This window comes from Sinohyriopsis cumingii, chromosome 4 (assembly GCF_028554795.1).
Source record: "Sinohyriopsis cumingii isolate HCF-2022 chromosome 4, ASM2855479v2, whole genome shotgun sequence".
NCBI lineage: Eukaryota > Metazoa > Mollusca > Bivalvia > Unionida > Unionidae > Sinohyriopsis > Sinohyriopsis cumingii.
This window is the reverse complement of record NC_142964.1, coordinates 11,556,070-11,572,538: the sequence shown is the minus strand read 5'-3', so window position 1 is coordinate 11,572,538 and position 16,469 is coordinate 11,556,070. Positions and strand designations below refer to the sequence as shown.

The window sequence follows — 16,469 nt, the reverse complement described above, 5'->3', positions numbered from 1 at the left end:
TCCCTTCTTATGCATTGGAGTTACATTTGCCAGTTTTAGCCGGTTTGAAAAAAAACCTGTGGAGATACTTAGATAGAAGATATATGCTAGTGAAGGTGCAACCACTTGAGATGAGAGTTATATGAATTTAGCACATATATCATTTAGACCTGTTGCTCTTGTGACATTAAGTTGGTCTAATTCATTTAAAATGAAATTCAAGGCTTATTTTAGGGATTTTGAAGCACTCTTCTGTGCCAAGTTTTGAAGAAATATGTTCATTTAATTCATTACTTTGCAACAATCTCTCTCCATTTCGCCCTGTTCTCCATGGCTCTTCAGGAGTTTGCAATGTCAGTGCCTGTCTATGCTTTCATTTTATTTTCCCATCACTTCTGCTGTCTGCCTCATTTTCTCTCTCCTCTTGCTATGTCTTGTAGGACTATCTTTAACAGTCCTGATGAGCCTGAGACATGATAATACCATCTTTGTTTGTGTTTCTTTATGGTGGTGAGCAGACTTTCCTAAGGCCTAATGGCACTTTGGGTTCTAATGCACACTTCTTCATTAGAGATGCGGTATAAGTATGACATTTTCAGGATCCTTCAATAGGTGGTCTAAGTATGACATTTTCAGGATCCTTCAATAGCTGGTCTAAGTATGACATTTTCAGGATCCTTCAATAGGTGGTCTAAGTATGACATTTTCAGGATCCTTCAATAGGTGGTCTAAGTATGACATTTTCAGGGTCCTTCGATAGGTGGTCTAAGTATGACATTTTCAGGATCCTTCAATAGCTGGTCTAAGTATGACATTTTCAGGATCCTTCAATAGGTGGTCTAAGTATGAGATTTTCAGGATCCTTCAATAGGTGGTCTAAGTATGACATTTTCAGGATCCTTCAATAGGTGGTCAAAGTATGACATTTTCAGGATCCTTCAATAGGTGGTCTAAGTATGACATTTTCAGGATCCTTCAATAGGTGGTCTAAGTATGACATTTTCAGGATCCTTCAATAGGTGGTCTAAGTATGACATTTTCAGGATCCTTCAATAGGTGGTCTAAGTATGACATTTTCAGGATCCTTCAATAGGTGGTCTAAGTATGACATTTTCAGGATCCTTCAATAGCTGGTCTAAGTATGACATTTTCAGGATCCTTCAATAGGTGGTCTAAGTATGACATTTTCAGGATCCTTCAATAGCTGGTCTAAGTATGACATTTTCAGGATCCTTCAATAGGTGGTCTAAGTATGACATTTTCAGGATCCTTCAATAGGTGGTCTAAGTATGACATTTTTAGGATCCTTCAATAGGTGGTCTAAGTATGACATTTTCAGGATCCTTCAATAGGTGGTCTAAGTATGACATTTTCAGGATCCTTCAATAGGTGGTCTAAGTATGACATTTTCAGGATCCTTCAATAGGTGGTCTGAGTATGACATTTTCAGGGTCCTTCGATAGGTGGTCTAAGTATGACATTTTCAGGGTCCTTCGATAACATCACATCTCTAAAGCATGGATTCTTCTTTCTAGTTCTGCAGCAGGGTTCCTGTCTCACATGTGTATAGGAATATGGACATGAGGGAGAGCATAAGCTTAATCTTGGACCCAAGCATAATGTTGCTGTCCTTCCAAACATACTTCATCCTATCCAGTGCAGTGGTTGTCTGCGCAATCCCGGAAAGAAGTCTCAGTTTTTGAACTTTCATGAGAGGTTATAGTATATAGACACTTGAAGCTTGTCACTGTGTTCAGCTTCTGTCTATTTGCTCTTATTTCAGGTTGATTGTCATTAGCTTTGTCTTTTGAGTATTGATCTCCATCCCATACCTTATGATGCTTGGTTGAGACAGTTCATTAGGTTTCCAGTTCTTGTTCATCTACTGCTAAGCCATCAATATCATCAGTAAAGCACAGGTAGGTGATTGTTCTGCCTCCAAAACTGATACTGCCCTCATGGTCTTCCAAGGCATCAGACATGATTATTTCCAGGTAGATGTTGAAGAGAATGGGAGGGAGAAGGCACCCCTGTCTGATTCCAATTGTGGTTCTGAACCAATCTCCTATGCTGCCACTGATGAGAGCTGTACTAGTTGCCTTGTCATATAGGATTTCTATGGTGATGATAAATTTTGTATTTTTGCTGTATATCTGGAAGATGGCCCACAAGGCTGCATGCCATACCTTGTTGAAAGCCTTCTTGAAGTCAATGAAAACATGATAGAGGTCCTGTTGATCCGGCAAATACGTTTCCCATAGGGTTCTAAGATCGACAATGTTTTCTATAGTGCTATGTCCTGCAATGAGACCTGAATGTCCTTCAGCAAAGATGTGCTCTGCTTGAGGTTTCATTCTTTTTAGGATAATCTTAAGCATAACCTTTGCTTGGGTGACTGATGAGACTGATTGTTCAGTAGTTCCAGCACAGCTTCAGATTCTTTTTCTTAAGAGGATAGATGATCTGAGATTGGGTCCATGGGGTGGGCCATTCTCCTTTTTGCCAGATTTTGAAGCAGATTGTTGAGGACATCTATCATGGAGGTTCCTCCAGCTTGAACAAGTTCTGCTGGTATATTGTCTACCCCAGCTGACTTTCCTTTCTGTAGTACCTTTACTGCAGCCTCTACTTCCTCCATGAGGATCAGGTGGTGGTCAAACTGTTGTGGTCAGTTGGAAATTTAGTACAGTTTGGTCTCTAGAAGTCTCCTGGTTGTAAGCTCTGAACATCTGTTATGAATATCTTGATCTTCTGTGAGATTCTTACATGCCTTGTCCTGCATCATGGTTGATCTCACCTATTTCTCTGTTATCAGGTCTTTCAACAATCGGTATGACTTTTTGCTGCTATTCTGGCTCAGGTTTTCTTGACTTCCTTAAACTGGTCCTCTATCCAGCTTTTCTTGACTTCCTTAAACTGGTCCTCTATCCAGCTTTTCTTGACTTCCTTAAACTGGTCCTCTATCCAGCCTTTCTTGACTTCCTTAAACTGGTCCTTTATCTAGCCTTTCTTGACTTCCTTATACTGGTCCTCTATCCAGCTTTTCTTGACTTCCTTAAACTGGTCCTCTATCCAGCCTTTCTTGACTTCCTTAAACTGGTCCTCTATCCAGCCTTTCTTGACTTCCTTAAACTGGTCCTCTATCCAGCTTTTCTTGACTTCCTTAAACCGGTCCTCTATCCAGCATTTCTTGACTTCCTTAAACCGGTCCTCTATCCAGCCTTTCTTGACTTCCTTAAATTGGTCCTCTATCCAGCTTTTCTTGACTTCCTTAAACCAGTCCTCTATCCAGCCTTTCTTGACTTCCTTAAACTGGTCCTTTATCCAGATTTTCTTGACTTCCTTAAACTGGTCCTCTATCCAGCTTTTCTTGACTTCCTTAAACCGGTCATCTATCCAGCCTTTCTTGACTTCCTTAAACTGGCCCTTTATCCAGCTTTTCTTGACTTCCTTAAACTGGTCCTCTATCCAGCTTTTCTTGACTTCCTTAAACTGGTCCTCTACCCAGCTTTTCTTGACTTCCTTAAACCGGTCCTCTATCCTGCCTTTCTTGACTTCCTTAAACCCGTCCTTTATCCAGATTTTCTTGACTTCATTAAACTGGTCCTTCATCTACCTTTTCTTGACTTCATTAAACTGGTCCTCTATCCAGCTTTTCTTGACCTACTTTAAGCTCTTCTTAATCCAGTTGTTAATTTCCCTGTATTTTTCTGCTCCTTCATGGTCTTCTCACTTCCATCTCAGTTTTCTCCTCACATCACAGAGGCTGAGGATATCTGCCAAGACCCAGGGCATTTCATTCTATGATGCTTTCCTAGGATCTCATTACCCAGTGATATCATGTTACCACCACCCTATTTCACCCATAGGTAGGAAGACTCAGTGAGATGGGATTGTCTTAAATCTTCTCTTGCAAGAGTTATCTTGCCCACTGCCTGTGCAGACCAAATAAGTTCTTAATGCTGAGCATCAAGCAAGGTAGCTCTTGGTGCCATCTATTTATTTTTTCTTTGATCTTAGGATGGCTTGGCCATGTAATACTGCAAAATGTGCCTCTGAATCAAACCATTCCCCTAGTGACAGAGATTGGAAGCATGGGAAATTTTTATTTTAATGACCACTTACCAAGAGTGATGTTAACAAGGGGCAGCTGTTTCACTTTTGATATGCCCCCTCAACCATGTTTACAAGGGAGTACTATAACACTTCTGATATGCCCTCTCAACCATATATAATTTCTTTTGTTTCATGTACCATACCAGAAAAGTTAAAATTAGTTGGGACCTAATTTAAATATAATGCATCAATTTATTTATTAAACAGTACTAAAAGAGACATTTAACTAACTGCTTATGACAGGAAGTAAGTACATGCCCGTACAGAAAAATCTCACCAATTCACATGAGCTGCTCATAAGCTGCACATGAGAACCTTGTTAGAAATGTATGCAAATTGGGTAGATTTTGCAAGCTCTTGTGTACATTTTGTTAGATCTTGTGAGCCAAGGAAAAACTATCCGGATTCTCACGTGTGCAGATTTTGCTCACGTGAGAATCTAAATTTTCACATGAGAAAGTAGAACTTAGAAAACATTCTTTTCCATTACATACAACCATGTTTGAAAATTAGGCAGAGTTCTAGCTTCTCATGTGAGTTATCACATGAGAAACTTGGACTTTGATTCTGAATAAACACTTACTTCAAATTTATTCAAAGTTGGATTTTCTCATGTGAGTTATCACATGAGCAATTTGGACTTAAATATTTTGTGTAAATGTTGAATGTCAAGCATCCCCATTATTGTCAAATTGACATTATTTCTATTTTGCACTTGCTGCTGCTTTGTTGTTTTTTTTTTAAATTTTAAAACATCTGTCAACTTATTTTCTCACAGTGAGTTTTAGTCTTACCTTGACCCAGCAGTCTCCTTGAATTTGAACATATTAAGGTTCATTTCACTGTTCATAAAATGAAACAATTTAGCATTAAGGTCTCATATAACCAGACTACCCATTAAACTTTAACAGCTGTCAAAGAGTTAATTACTTGCATACTGATCATGGTTGATGTTTAATTCAGTAATCCGTAAAAAGGTGAAATGTTTCTCTCCCCAAAATATGCAGTTTACAAATATGAAAAGGAAATAAAACTTTTGCCCCCAAATGAATGTTATGTACCATAAACATATGATGCAACCCCTTTATTCACAAACTTCTCAAACTCCACTATAAAATTGTAAAATAAATACATAGCCACATATCTGAAAAAAATAAACACTGATGCACAGACATTTTGGCCTAATAAACTCTCAAGCCATTTTCCAGAAAATTTGGAGAACTACATAAACTACGTCGTTTTCTTCTATGCCTAATGTTCGCACAAAAGTCAATACAATCTTATACTTACTGAATTCTGTAATTCAGCTTAGGGGTCATCCATTTAGTACATACGCAAAAATCTAGCAAAACTTGAACCCTCCCCCCGTATGCATGCATACTTTTTTACCCCCCCCCGCGTATGTAAGCTCGATGCTCCCCCTCCGAATTATATAGAATGGCCTATATTTAATCTACACAGAGACCATACAGGATTAATAATATTAATGTGTTTAATAAAATATTGTCCACTGACGTTGAATGTCCAGCATCAAAGAAATAAGCTGCGTAACATTAAAAATTTGTCTAGTGTCCACTAAATTCAAATGCTGACTGAACCCAGTGGCAAAGGTTGCGTATAGGACAAATTATTATCTAGGTTTCACCCCCACCCAGTTTCCTATGCGTATGAACATTATCAGAAAAAAACCACAAAAAACATATGCAAGCATATGCATGTGGGTTATCCCCCTCAACCCTCCATGCATACATACTAAATGGACAGCCCCTTATTACTGGCAACGATGTGCTCCATTAGTCTTTTTTCAGTGACATTATTGTATGGAAATGTGAATCCAGCTTCTCTATTAGTTGTCAGTGGATTCACTAATGCTAACACTAAATTATCGTTGCCATCGAACGATATGTACTGTACATAAAATTTAATAAATCCATAAGAAACTGCCATAATCCTGTCGTGTTTGGTTGAACTAGGTTATCAGAGTACACGGTGGAAGAATTGACTTGTTAGAACCATTAGAGTGTCCTATGGGGCATGGCTCAGCACAAGCTACTGTAAAAACATAAAAATTAACTACATCTATATTAATTAACTTATTAATGACATGAATTCACTTATAGCTCAGTTTTTATGAAACATCTGATAATAAAATATCATTTAGTTGATATATAAAATATAACCACACGATCATTGAATATTTATTTATGCCTTCCACAATTCAACTGTGCAACCATGTCTGGCTCCCACCCACCCCAATAATTCTGCGGGCGCATCAGTGAGGAGCACTTGCGTTACCAATTGAAACAATTAGTAACCTGGCCACTCAGTTTTAAATCATATCTGAATCTGGACAAACATAAATGTTCCTCGTATTATTTTATTGCTGATTGGGTGAAGCAAGATCAGCACGTACATGACTGAGAACCAAATGCAGTAGCTTATCTCATGATTTTATTCCTAAAAGACATTTGCCCTGTCTGTCAAGTCTTTTGATTGGTAAATTTAAAATAGAGATTTAATTGGATATGGATTACAGCTTTTCTTAATGCTTATATACACTAGGACTCTTTTGCCAACCAAATCTTTTTCCCATTTCAGTGCATTCTTTCTGTTCTGCATAGATAAAAAAGATTAATTATACTAATTTTGATCTTTTTACAGATTAAACTTCTTGAAGGTCACGAAATTTAATCAACACAACAAAGTTAGCAATCATCTGAAAGAAGTGCAAAACATCGACAGCAACAGGAAGAAGTCAGACAAAACCCCATTGCCATGCTAGAGGAAATTCCGACTCCAGTAAAGGGTATGTATAATATGCTTCAAATTTTTTGATGTAATACACATGATACATATGCATTTCAGACTCTAAAATTTGACCCCCAATATATGTTTGTTAAAAATATATAGAAATTGGAAACCAGATTTTGAATTTCTTTATAATATATTGTAAACGTACATATACTGGAAAAAGGTATCCTACAAGTTTTAAAGAAATCTGAGGACTGTTCCAGAAGGAGAGATGTCAATTTTTAAAAAAATTTCTAATGTGTACCCATCATTCCTAACAATTGGTTACCAGAGTATACGATCAAAAGGAAATTGTATTAAATGTGACGCTGAACTGCTTTGTTGTAGGTTCACATGTTCCAACCCCAAAAAGAGCTCTAAGCATAATTATTACTAATATAAGTGGCAAAAAGCATAATCTGAGCAAAGAAGAGTATATATTACATGCCATATTACAGAAAACTATGAAAAATGTATATGCAATTAAAAATTTTGCCACAAATCAGCTAAATTCATGTGGATTAGTAGTAAGGATGAGAATAGACACAAAAAAAATTGATAAATTTTTTGTGCATAGCAGTCACTTCGACTAGTGTACATGTCTACAGTAACTTTCGCGAATTGTCGTAAAGTCCATAAATGATGATTGTTGTATTATCATTGATCTGCCATGGTTCATCCAGACATTCAATTTGTGCTTTCTTTTATTTGACCCAGTTAATATCATCAGGATCTGAAAATGAGTATTTTAAGTCACGAGAAAATTGGCACACGAACCATGGACAGGCATGAAGTGAGGACGGTCAAGCTTGAAATATCAGCGTTGATTGTTAAATAGGTCACTCAAGAAAGGATTGTATTATTATATAGAACAAGTATTACAAGTAAATTGTAAGCAACCATACGAGCTCCTGTGATGAATAAATGCGTACATGACACAAGCCTCGAATTGTAATCATTAGTCTGTCTCGATCTGAGCTTGGAACACTTTTTTTAACGGGTACCCAATTGTTCTTTTTATTACCCAGGTTATTTTCAATGGGAGAATACCTGGGTACCAACTGCCATCTTTATCCAGAAGTAGCCAAATTTGGAATATGTGATGTGACTTGCACGTATCTCATCAATAGTGCAGTTTATATGTTTGCTACTGAACTATGGTAGCTCTATTGGTAGAGCAATTTGACTCATAGTCCAAAGGATGAATTTTCAGACTGGGTCGGCTGCGTAAGTGTGTCCTTAGAAAAACAGTCGGTTCCTATTTTCACAGTGTGAGATAGACACTGTGTTAAAAGTGCCATCTAATCCAAACTACAATTATGTATTTTGCCTTTACCTTGTCAAACGAATCTTCAAAAATCCACCTTACAGAATGTCTCAAATGCTGTGATCAGAAAAAAAAAACTTCTACCAACTTTTTCATTTCCATTTCAGGTTTCAGTTTTCAACAGTTCAAAACTGAGCCTGCTAACTTAAATTCAGTGGTCTACAGGAAGTGCATTGATTCAAAGTGAACAATCTCCAAGTGAAAATATTGTTGCAGACTGGCATATGATGAAATTCAAAGCAGGAATGTCAACTACACATTCTGTTTTCTTTGAAATTTCTGGAACTGTGAAGAAGGGTCTTCATGTGAAGCAAATTTCATTATGACCTTAAAGTTTGTAGAATAAATGTGATGTATTAAATATAACAGGTACACACATACATACAGACATACATACATACACTAGTTGTCTTTTTTCTTGTGTGAGAAATCTTATTAAAAGATCACTAATTGAACTCCAATATGCTTATGATTACTAGATCTGAATATTGATCTTACTCTGTTTCATTCTTGTAAAAGATGTATGTATTCAATAAAAACTAAATACTAAATAAATGTTTTTTGCTCATGTGAGCAACATCTTGCTCTTGTTAACAATTCCTGCATGTGATTTTCTTATTAGAATCTATTTGCTCACGTGAGTTCTACCTAATTTGCATGTTAAATTGCAAATGTGACTAACCTGAGTTAGATCTCACTTGAGAATCTCATGTGCAGAAGGGTAGGCAGTTTTGATGTGGGTGTCTGCCAAGACATGGGGAGCAGATACAACATGGAGGGATGGATCATATGCCATTACTTAACAAAAATTAAATCATTTTGGATAAATTCATATTAATTATATTCTCTGTTAAATAAGCTCATCACTTCATGTTTTGGTCAATGTCATTTTTTTACAGCCTAAATTCCCATAAAGCAATTGTCTATTCAGTGCCAGCCTACAACTGTCAGCCATACTGCATCATTATGGGATAGTGTCAAGATGTTTCATGCCTTATACTTGTACTCCTCAGGATATTGGCAGTAATGCAATTGACATCCTGGGCAGGGAAAACTATCAATACCAGTACATTACCATGCTGACTGAATTGTGTCCATTGGAAGCTCATAAAATCAGAAGTTGGAGAATCAGGTATAAAATCCTTAGGAAGGTTTTGGTCATTGACCGATACTAACTGCTGAGAAGTTTAAAATTCTCAAAAATGGTTTGTTTCAGACTTAATATTAAATTCTGGATAGGCTCCGAGTAACCAGAGCGAGTGATTCAATACCTGGTCCTGTAAAATACACAAGTACTATATCATATACAAGGGAGGATTAATTACAAGATGCTTAGAAGTTCTGATGTGATAGGCATGGTACTGATACAGAGCTTACCTGGCAGACCTGATACAATAGCCAATAGCAATTTCAGGTGTCCTATAGCCTCCTAGTTAATACAATATTTGATCATTACTGAATTCTGCAGTGGCTTAATACTTAATAGGGACAAATACTGATTCCCAAATGGAATGAAATGGTGATATAAATCTTGTCCTAGCAATTATAACAAATTTAAAAACAAATTCAAAGTTTTTCAGGATAAAATCTGGAGATTATACCATTTAAAAAAAGGTCAACGACTTTTCCAGGATAAAACCAACTTTTGTTTAATTTCAAGGAGTTTTCAATGGACATATAGTAAGTCTCATCAAAATCTCTTTATCAATAAAACTTCTAGATTGGTAACAAGCCTAGTCAAAACAATGTAAAATCAACTTATCACAATGAAGCACTGTTTTCTTCACCTCAAAGAAATTCCCTGGAGATCTGTACCTGTAAATGTTTTTCACATAAAACATCTTAAGCAGCTGTTTGATTAAAGAATGCAACAATAAAGTTGAAACACTTCTAAATGACGTCATATTCCATACTCACAAGAAAGGGGTCATCAATCTGGCGTTTTATGTCCGACCATATTCCATTGACCTCTCCCATCAGAATTCCAGCCTGAAAAAGCATGTGTTCTGTAAACTAAAGTCTTGTGATTTCAAAGGCAGAGCCCAGGGTAGAATTATTTTTATAAAATCACAAAAGATGTTATCAAAACTATTTTTTTTCTCAAAGAATTGTCATGTGATCAAAATGAGCTACACTGAACTGGTATCTTGACAATGATAAATAAATTCTGAAATTTTTTTCACTATGAATGAACTGGAAAAAAAATTAAATTATTCCTTTATATTCCTTTTTTATGACCTGATAAATGATAAACATATCATTTTAGAGCTATCATTAAGGTCTACAATGATGAAAATTTAACAGATTGTGGTCTCCAAACAAACTAATGACTTTACCAAGCTCTGTTGATCCTCTATTGATAGGTAGGGAACTTCAGGCTTGGCGGCAACTCTCCTCCGGATGAAACCAGCTAGGCGGTCAAAGGATGTAGGCTGTACCTTTATTTCCTCCTGAAAACAAATATTTCATCTTTAATTATCCCAAGCTCTATTTTTTTAAATTTTACAATATTTATGGCCATTCATATAAATTGCTATGAAGTCTATTTAAAATAATTAAAACAGATTGTGAAACATACTGTATATGTTCATGACCTGTAGGTCTGGTCAAGCTATGCCTGCTACCAAATGTAACAGTAGACAGTACTACATGTGACTGTTGACTAACAGTGGACAGCTACCTCTGGATCTCTCTGAAAAGTTATTTCTGGTAGATAGGTTGCAGAATAGTGACTACCAAAGATCTTCAGTGGTTAGCTGTAGAAGGGAAAGCATCCTCAGGGTGGTCAGAAGAAACATTTCAAAGATTCCCTCAAGTCATCCATGACTGACACTGAGTCTTGGGAAATCTCACATAGGGGTGCTCCCAACAGTCTGATCAATACTGGAGCTACAGAATGAACTGAGGAGAATTGCAGAGGCAGTGCAGAAGCAAGTGCAGCATGAATCTCAGAATTGCAGCATGCTTTCTATTGATCAAGCAAACCCAACTGGCATCCACAGTCATGTGTGTCACAGACAACCCAATCAGCCTGAGCAGCTACTCAGATATTCAAAGAAACCAAACCAGTTAGTGATGTCATGGTCATCCTTGAACTTGAAGGATGAACAACATATATACATTTATAGTATGTATCCAACTGCAGGCATTATAGATACTGATCTGTTGGGAGAACAGAATTTATATTGAACATTTCATTTACGATTTTATGCGGATAGTTAATCAGAAAGGAACACACCAATCTGTATATTTTCAAGTGATTTTGGATCTCACAGAACCATAGCTATATAAATTTATATAAAAATTTTAATAAAGTTAAACACTCAAACATTTCATAAACAATCATCTTTAACCTGCTGGTGCATTAAGTGAACACTGCTTTTGCAAATAGATGTGCATTTTACACGGGTGAATCCCATATAAGAGTAAACAAAACCCATCCAACTAAAGCTGAAAACTGTCCGATTACTGGCTCATAAAAGTTTTGCATATCTATATTTCAATGGGATGAGGCAAAGTATGCAGACCTCTTTGCAAGGGGCAATAACTAATTGCAGATTTACAAACTAGTAAATGTACAGCTGGGCTGACCAGAAAAATGGTGGTTACGTTTACTAGAAAACACAGCAGCAACGGTCATAGCTTAATTTAAACTGATAACTTGCCAATCCATGTGTTGAGTGACAACCACAAGATACAGTCTGTTTTAAACAAAACATTTTCGTTATATGCTTTAATCATAAAGCACCAAGATTTCTGTTATTTTTACCAACCCACATAAACTAAAATTTCCAAGTTGAATTCATATACACATACTTGTGTCAGAATAAGGCTTCCAAAACCAGACAGCTGGGACCAAGGGCAGTTGCATACAATGTCTGAATACAGAATGAAAAACTGGTATATAAAGCCACCTTATGAAACAACTTAAAAGTCTCTCTTTCTCTCTTTCTGTCTGTCTGTCTGTCTGTCTCTCTCTCTCAGGGTTATTTCCAAAATTTAGATCAGTTAAACTGGAAAATAATTTCTGAGATATGTGAAGAGAACAAGAAAGTGACTCACATCTACAGGTGTTACAGGTCTCTCCAAACCTAGTGTGGATTGCCCATCAGCTGAAAATATAAAAAATATTCAACTGACAAAACTGAAAAATTTCTTTACAATTTATGCAGTTCAACCATCACCTAATTCAGCTAAGGAATAAATTACCATCACCTAATACAGCTATGCAATAAATTACCATCACCTAATACAGCTGTGCAATAAATAACCATCACCTAATTCAGCTATGCAATAAATTACCATCACCTAATACAGCTTTGGAAAAAATTACCATCACCTAATACAACTATGGAATAAATTACCATCACCTAATACAACTATGGAATAAATTACCATCACCTAATACAGCTATGGAATAAATTACCATCACCTAATACAGCTATGGAATAAATTACCATCACCTAATACAGCTATGGAAAAAATTACCATCACCTAATACAGCTATGGAATAAATTACTATCACCTAATACAGCTATGGGAAAAATTACCATCACCTAATACAGCTATGAAAAAAATTACCATCACCTAATACAGTTGTGCAATAAATTACCATCACCTAATTCAGCTATGCAATAAATTCTGTTCTCCCTGGTTCAATTTGCCTATAATTTTAATATACTCCTCTAAAGATGGTAAAATGTTGACAACTCTGATACAAGCTGCATATACTGTTTAGTCCCAGATTAAGTTGGCAATGTTTACCTATTCATCACACTCACTGACTCAAATGTCAATCACTTAAATATAACACATAACCATAAGTCCCAAAATAGTTATGATAACAAATTATGAATATAAGCAACCTCTCTGTCATGATAACAAATTATGAATATAAGCAACCTCTCTGTCATGATAACAAATTATGAATATAAGCAGCCTCTCTGACATGATAACAAATTATGAATATAAGCAACCTCTCTGTCATGATAACAAATTATGAATATAAGCAACCTCTCTGTCATGATAACAAATTATGAATATAAGCAGCCTCTCTGACATGATAACAAATTATGAATATTAGCAACCTCTCTGTCATGATAACAAATTATGAATATAAGCAACCTCTCTGTCATGATAACAAATTATGAATATAAGCAGCCTCTCTGACATGATAACAAATTATGAATATAAGCAACCTCTCTGTCATGATAACAAATTATGAATATAAGCAGCCTCTCTGTCATTGTTTCTTCTTTACTTTCTTTTCTACTTTTAATTAATCAAACCACGTCAACTACCCTTGCAATCAGTGAAGAGCTTTTAGCTGTACAATAAGTCATTGTCTGAAAAATGGTTCTTAACACGTGTTGTTCACTTCTAACAAATGGTTTTGTATGTAACTGCAAAAACTAAAACTAGCTAAAAACTTGAAGTTAAATTTCAGTTCCGACTGCACTTCAAGCTTTAGAATATTTACTTTATTTTCTTCCACAAATTTTCAGATATCAAAAGTACTGTTGAATATCTCTTCAGAGATACTAACAAAATGAGTTTGTGCATGTAAATATACAAATAAGGTATATGAGCTTGACTGACAGTCTTTTATAGTTCAGCCCCAATGCCATAATATGCATGGGCTATTAGGTCACAATTATAGGCTGTAGAATTTTCCCAAGTCCTCCTGTTTTTTCCCTCACCATTTTAAGATCTATTTCAGCTAATCATCTTTCCATTCAAAAACCAAATAAAGAACTCTTTAAGAAATGTTTTCAATATTCAGAGCCAATAATTTGGAAATAAATCTCAGTGGGCTTTTTACCCAAGTATAAAGTTGTGTATTGATGGTATTTTATTCTTTCTATTGAAAGAATAAAGAGTTGTATATGTCTTTCTTTATTGTTTATGCAACTATGTACTATGTATGCAAATATGTGTATACTGTAGGACACGAAGAGGTCTAGTTCCATATAATTAAATGTGTCACTCTCTTTAAATAAAGTTATCATTATTATTATCATTATTAATTCTTATTATTAAAGTTTTTGACAGAACAATAAAAAGCAATCATTAGTGCATTCCTGGCTGTAAATATTTCATCTATAAAAGACATTTCTGTAAAGCCTACTATCTATAAAATCCATGAATGAAGTTGAGCAACTTCAAAATGTTTGTCTTCCATTATTACCCTTTGCCTTCAAATTAATAACTGGTGCAAAAATGTATTAAAACAAAGTACCATATCTAATTTAAAAAATAAAAAGCATAGTATTGGACAAATTCCAATACTTATAAAGAAAAATAAAACAAACTTTTAATTAAGTTACATGCTGTGCAAACAAAAAATCCAGCAAGACCAAAAGTACTAAATCTGACTTGAAGACTTATATTCATGGCATGGAAAAAGCAGACATTTTTCAGTATGGATCTGCATGCCACATACCTACATGTATGCTAATCAATAAGTTTTGTACTTACCACTTTCATTAGAGGTGGGATCAAACAATGACAAAGGACCAAGAACGTTTTGAATCCTGTTCTCGACATCCATCTGAAACAAGAAAAATTATAATACAAAGACATTACTAGGATGTAGAGTTAAATGTCCTACCATTCAAAGTAAATTAGGTCAAAAGCTAATGAATAAAAATAACAATTCTTACTCGATTTAAATTAATGGGAAGCAATGATGTTCCCTGCTTGTAATATGACTGACAAATTGCCAAACATCAAAAAGCACATGTATAGAGTACTCTCAATTTCAGAGGTAGCATTAAAATAGGAAAAATAAGCATTAAAGCATGTTACAAATGGATCAACACAGTCCATCTACATTTGAATGCAAGATACGCCCACCAAATTTAATTTTGTTTACCTCACATGGATATTACTTAGTATTTCCAATTTGGTATTTGCCAAAAAGTTTAAGTAAACAAGGGTTTAAATATGTAACATGTCAATTGTCTCTTGAATTGCTCATATATTTAATCTGTCTCCATATTGCATGCCAACCTCTCACTCCATATAACATGACGTACAGAACTCAATTTGTTACAAACCACTTTTTAACTTTTTATTTAGCCAAAAGTTGAATGTGTGCTTTCTTTGCTTAATTACTGGCATGTCATCTGCATTCCTGATCATAATCAATTGGACATGAAAGGAATGAGACTGATTATGAATGGTTCTCTTTGAAGAAGGTTGAATCATGTCAGGCAAGCATTTCCAGTGATGCTCAATCAAAAGAACAAGTGTTATCAAGACTTAAAAATAAATGGTAAAAGATCACTGGCTACTGAAACCCCTGGTCAAAAACTTAAAAATGTGCAAAACAATTTCTTATAAAAGCCTAAAAATCTAAGCATGTCATCAGGGTTTGTATGTGACTTTGAAGATGCTAATATATATGAACATTTAAATATAGAAATTGAATGTAAGAATGATATAAGTAGTATGGAGACTTTGTTGTTGTTGTTGTTGTTGTGGGGTTTAACGCCATTTTTCAGCACACAATAGGCTATATATGGTGGCCAGTATTAATGATGGAGGAAGAACCCGGGAAAACCCGGAAAGAACCACCGACCCACGAGAAGCTACTGGCATGCTTTCTCACATACCCACATTGGCTGAATCCAAGACTCGAACCGGCACAGACAGAGGTGAGATGGCAGTGATCCGTAACGGAGAACACTTTAGACCACTCAGCCACTCTGGGCCCCAGAATGGAGACAATCTCAGTGAGTACCCCATTGCATGATGACATACATATAATTGATATGAAACTAAATACAAAAGGTTTTAACATAGGTCACTTAAATGTACAAGGTATAGTGGGAAAGATAGACCAGATTAAGTTAATGTTGTCTTCCAAGGAAAATAATATACATGTTTTAGGACTCACTGAAACCAAATTAAATGCTAACCACAATGATGATCTATTTCACTGTCAAGGCTACAATAAACCATTACATAGGGACAGAGAGACAGCATGGGGGGATCTTGTTGTATACATTAGGGAAAATGTAAAAAGGCGACTTGACTTGGAGTCACATGAAATTGTGAGTATCTGGGTGGAAATTTTCAAAATAATGCAAAATCAATCTTAGTTGGTTTCATTTATAGGCCACCTTCCTCCAAAGCATTTTGGAATGATAACTTTTTGAAACAAATGGAAAATGTTCTAGCACAGGAGTAGGATCATATATACTCAGGGATATAAATAAGGACCTTCTCAATACTCAAATAAGGAACAACTGGA

General features: G+C 35.6%; 1 protein-coding gene across 3 annotated transcripts in view; it reads right to left on the bottom strand.

The window, feature by feature from the left end:
* Positions 1 to 16,469, bottom strand: part of LOC149800628 (coiled-coil domain-containing protein 87-like) — a 136,902-nt gene that overhangs the window by 106,122 nt on the left and 14,311 nt on the right. For all 3 annotated transcript variants that reach the window (XM_089954623.1, XM_089954625.1, XM_089954624.1), the window contains exons 3-6: positions 14,690 to 14,762; positions 12,275 to 12,324; positions 10,549 to 10,662; positions 10,130 to 10,201 (exon numbers count right to left, since the gene is read on the bottom strand). In XM_089954623.1, the coding sequence (XP_089810749.1) occupies positions 10,130 to 10,201; positions 10,549 to 10,662; positions 12,275 to 12,324; positions 14,690 to 14,762 (309 nt within the window). The remainder of the gene's footprint in view (positions 1 to 10,129; positions 10,202 to 10,548; positions 10,663 to 12,274; positions 12,325 to 14,689; positions 14,763 to 16,469) is intronic.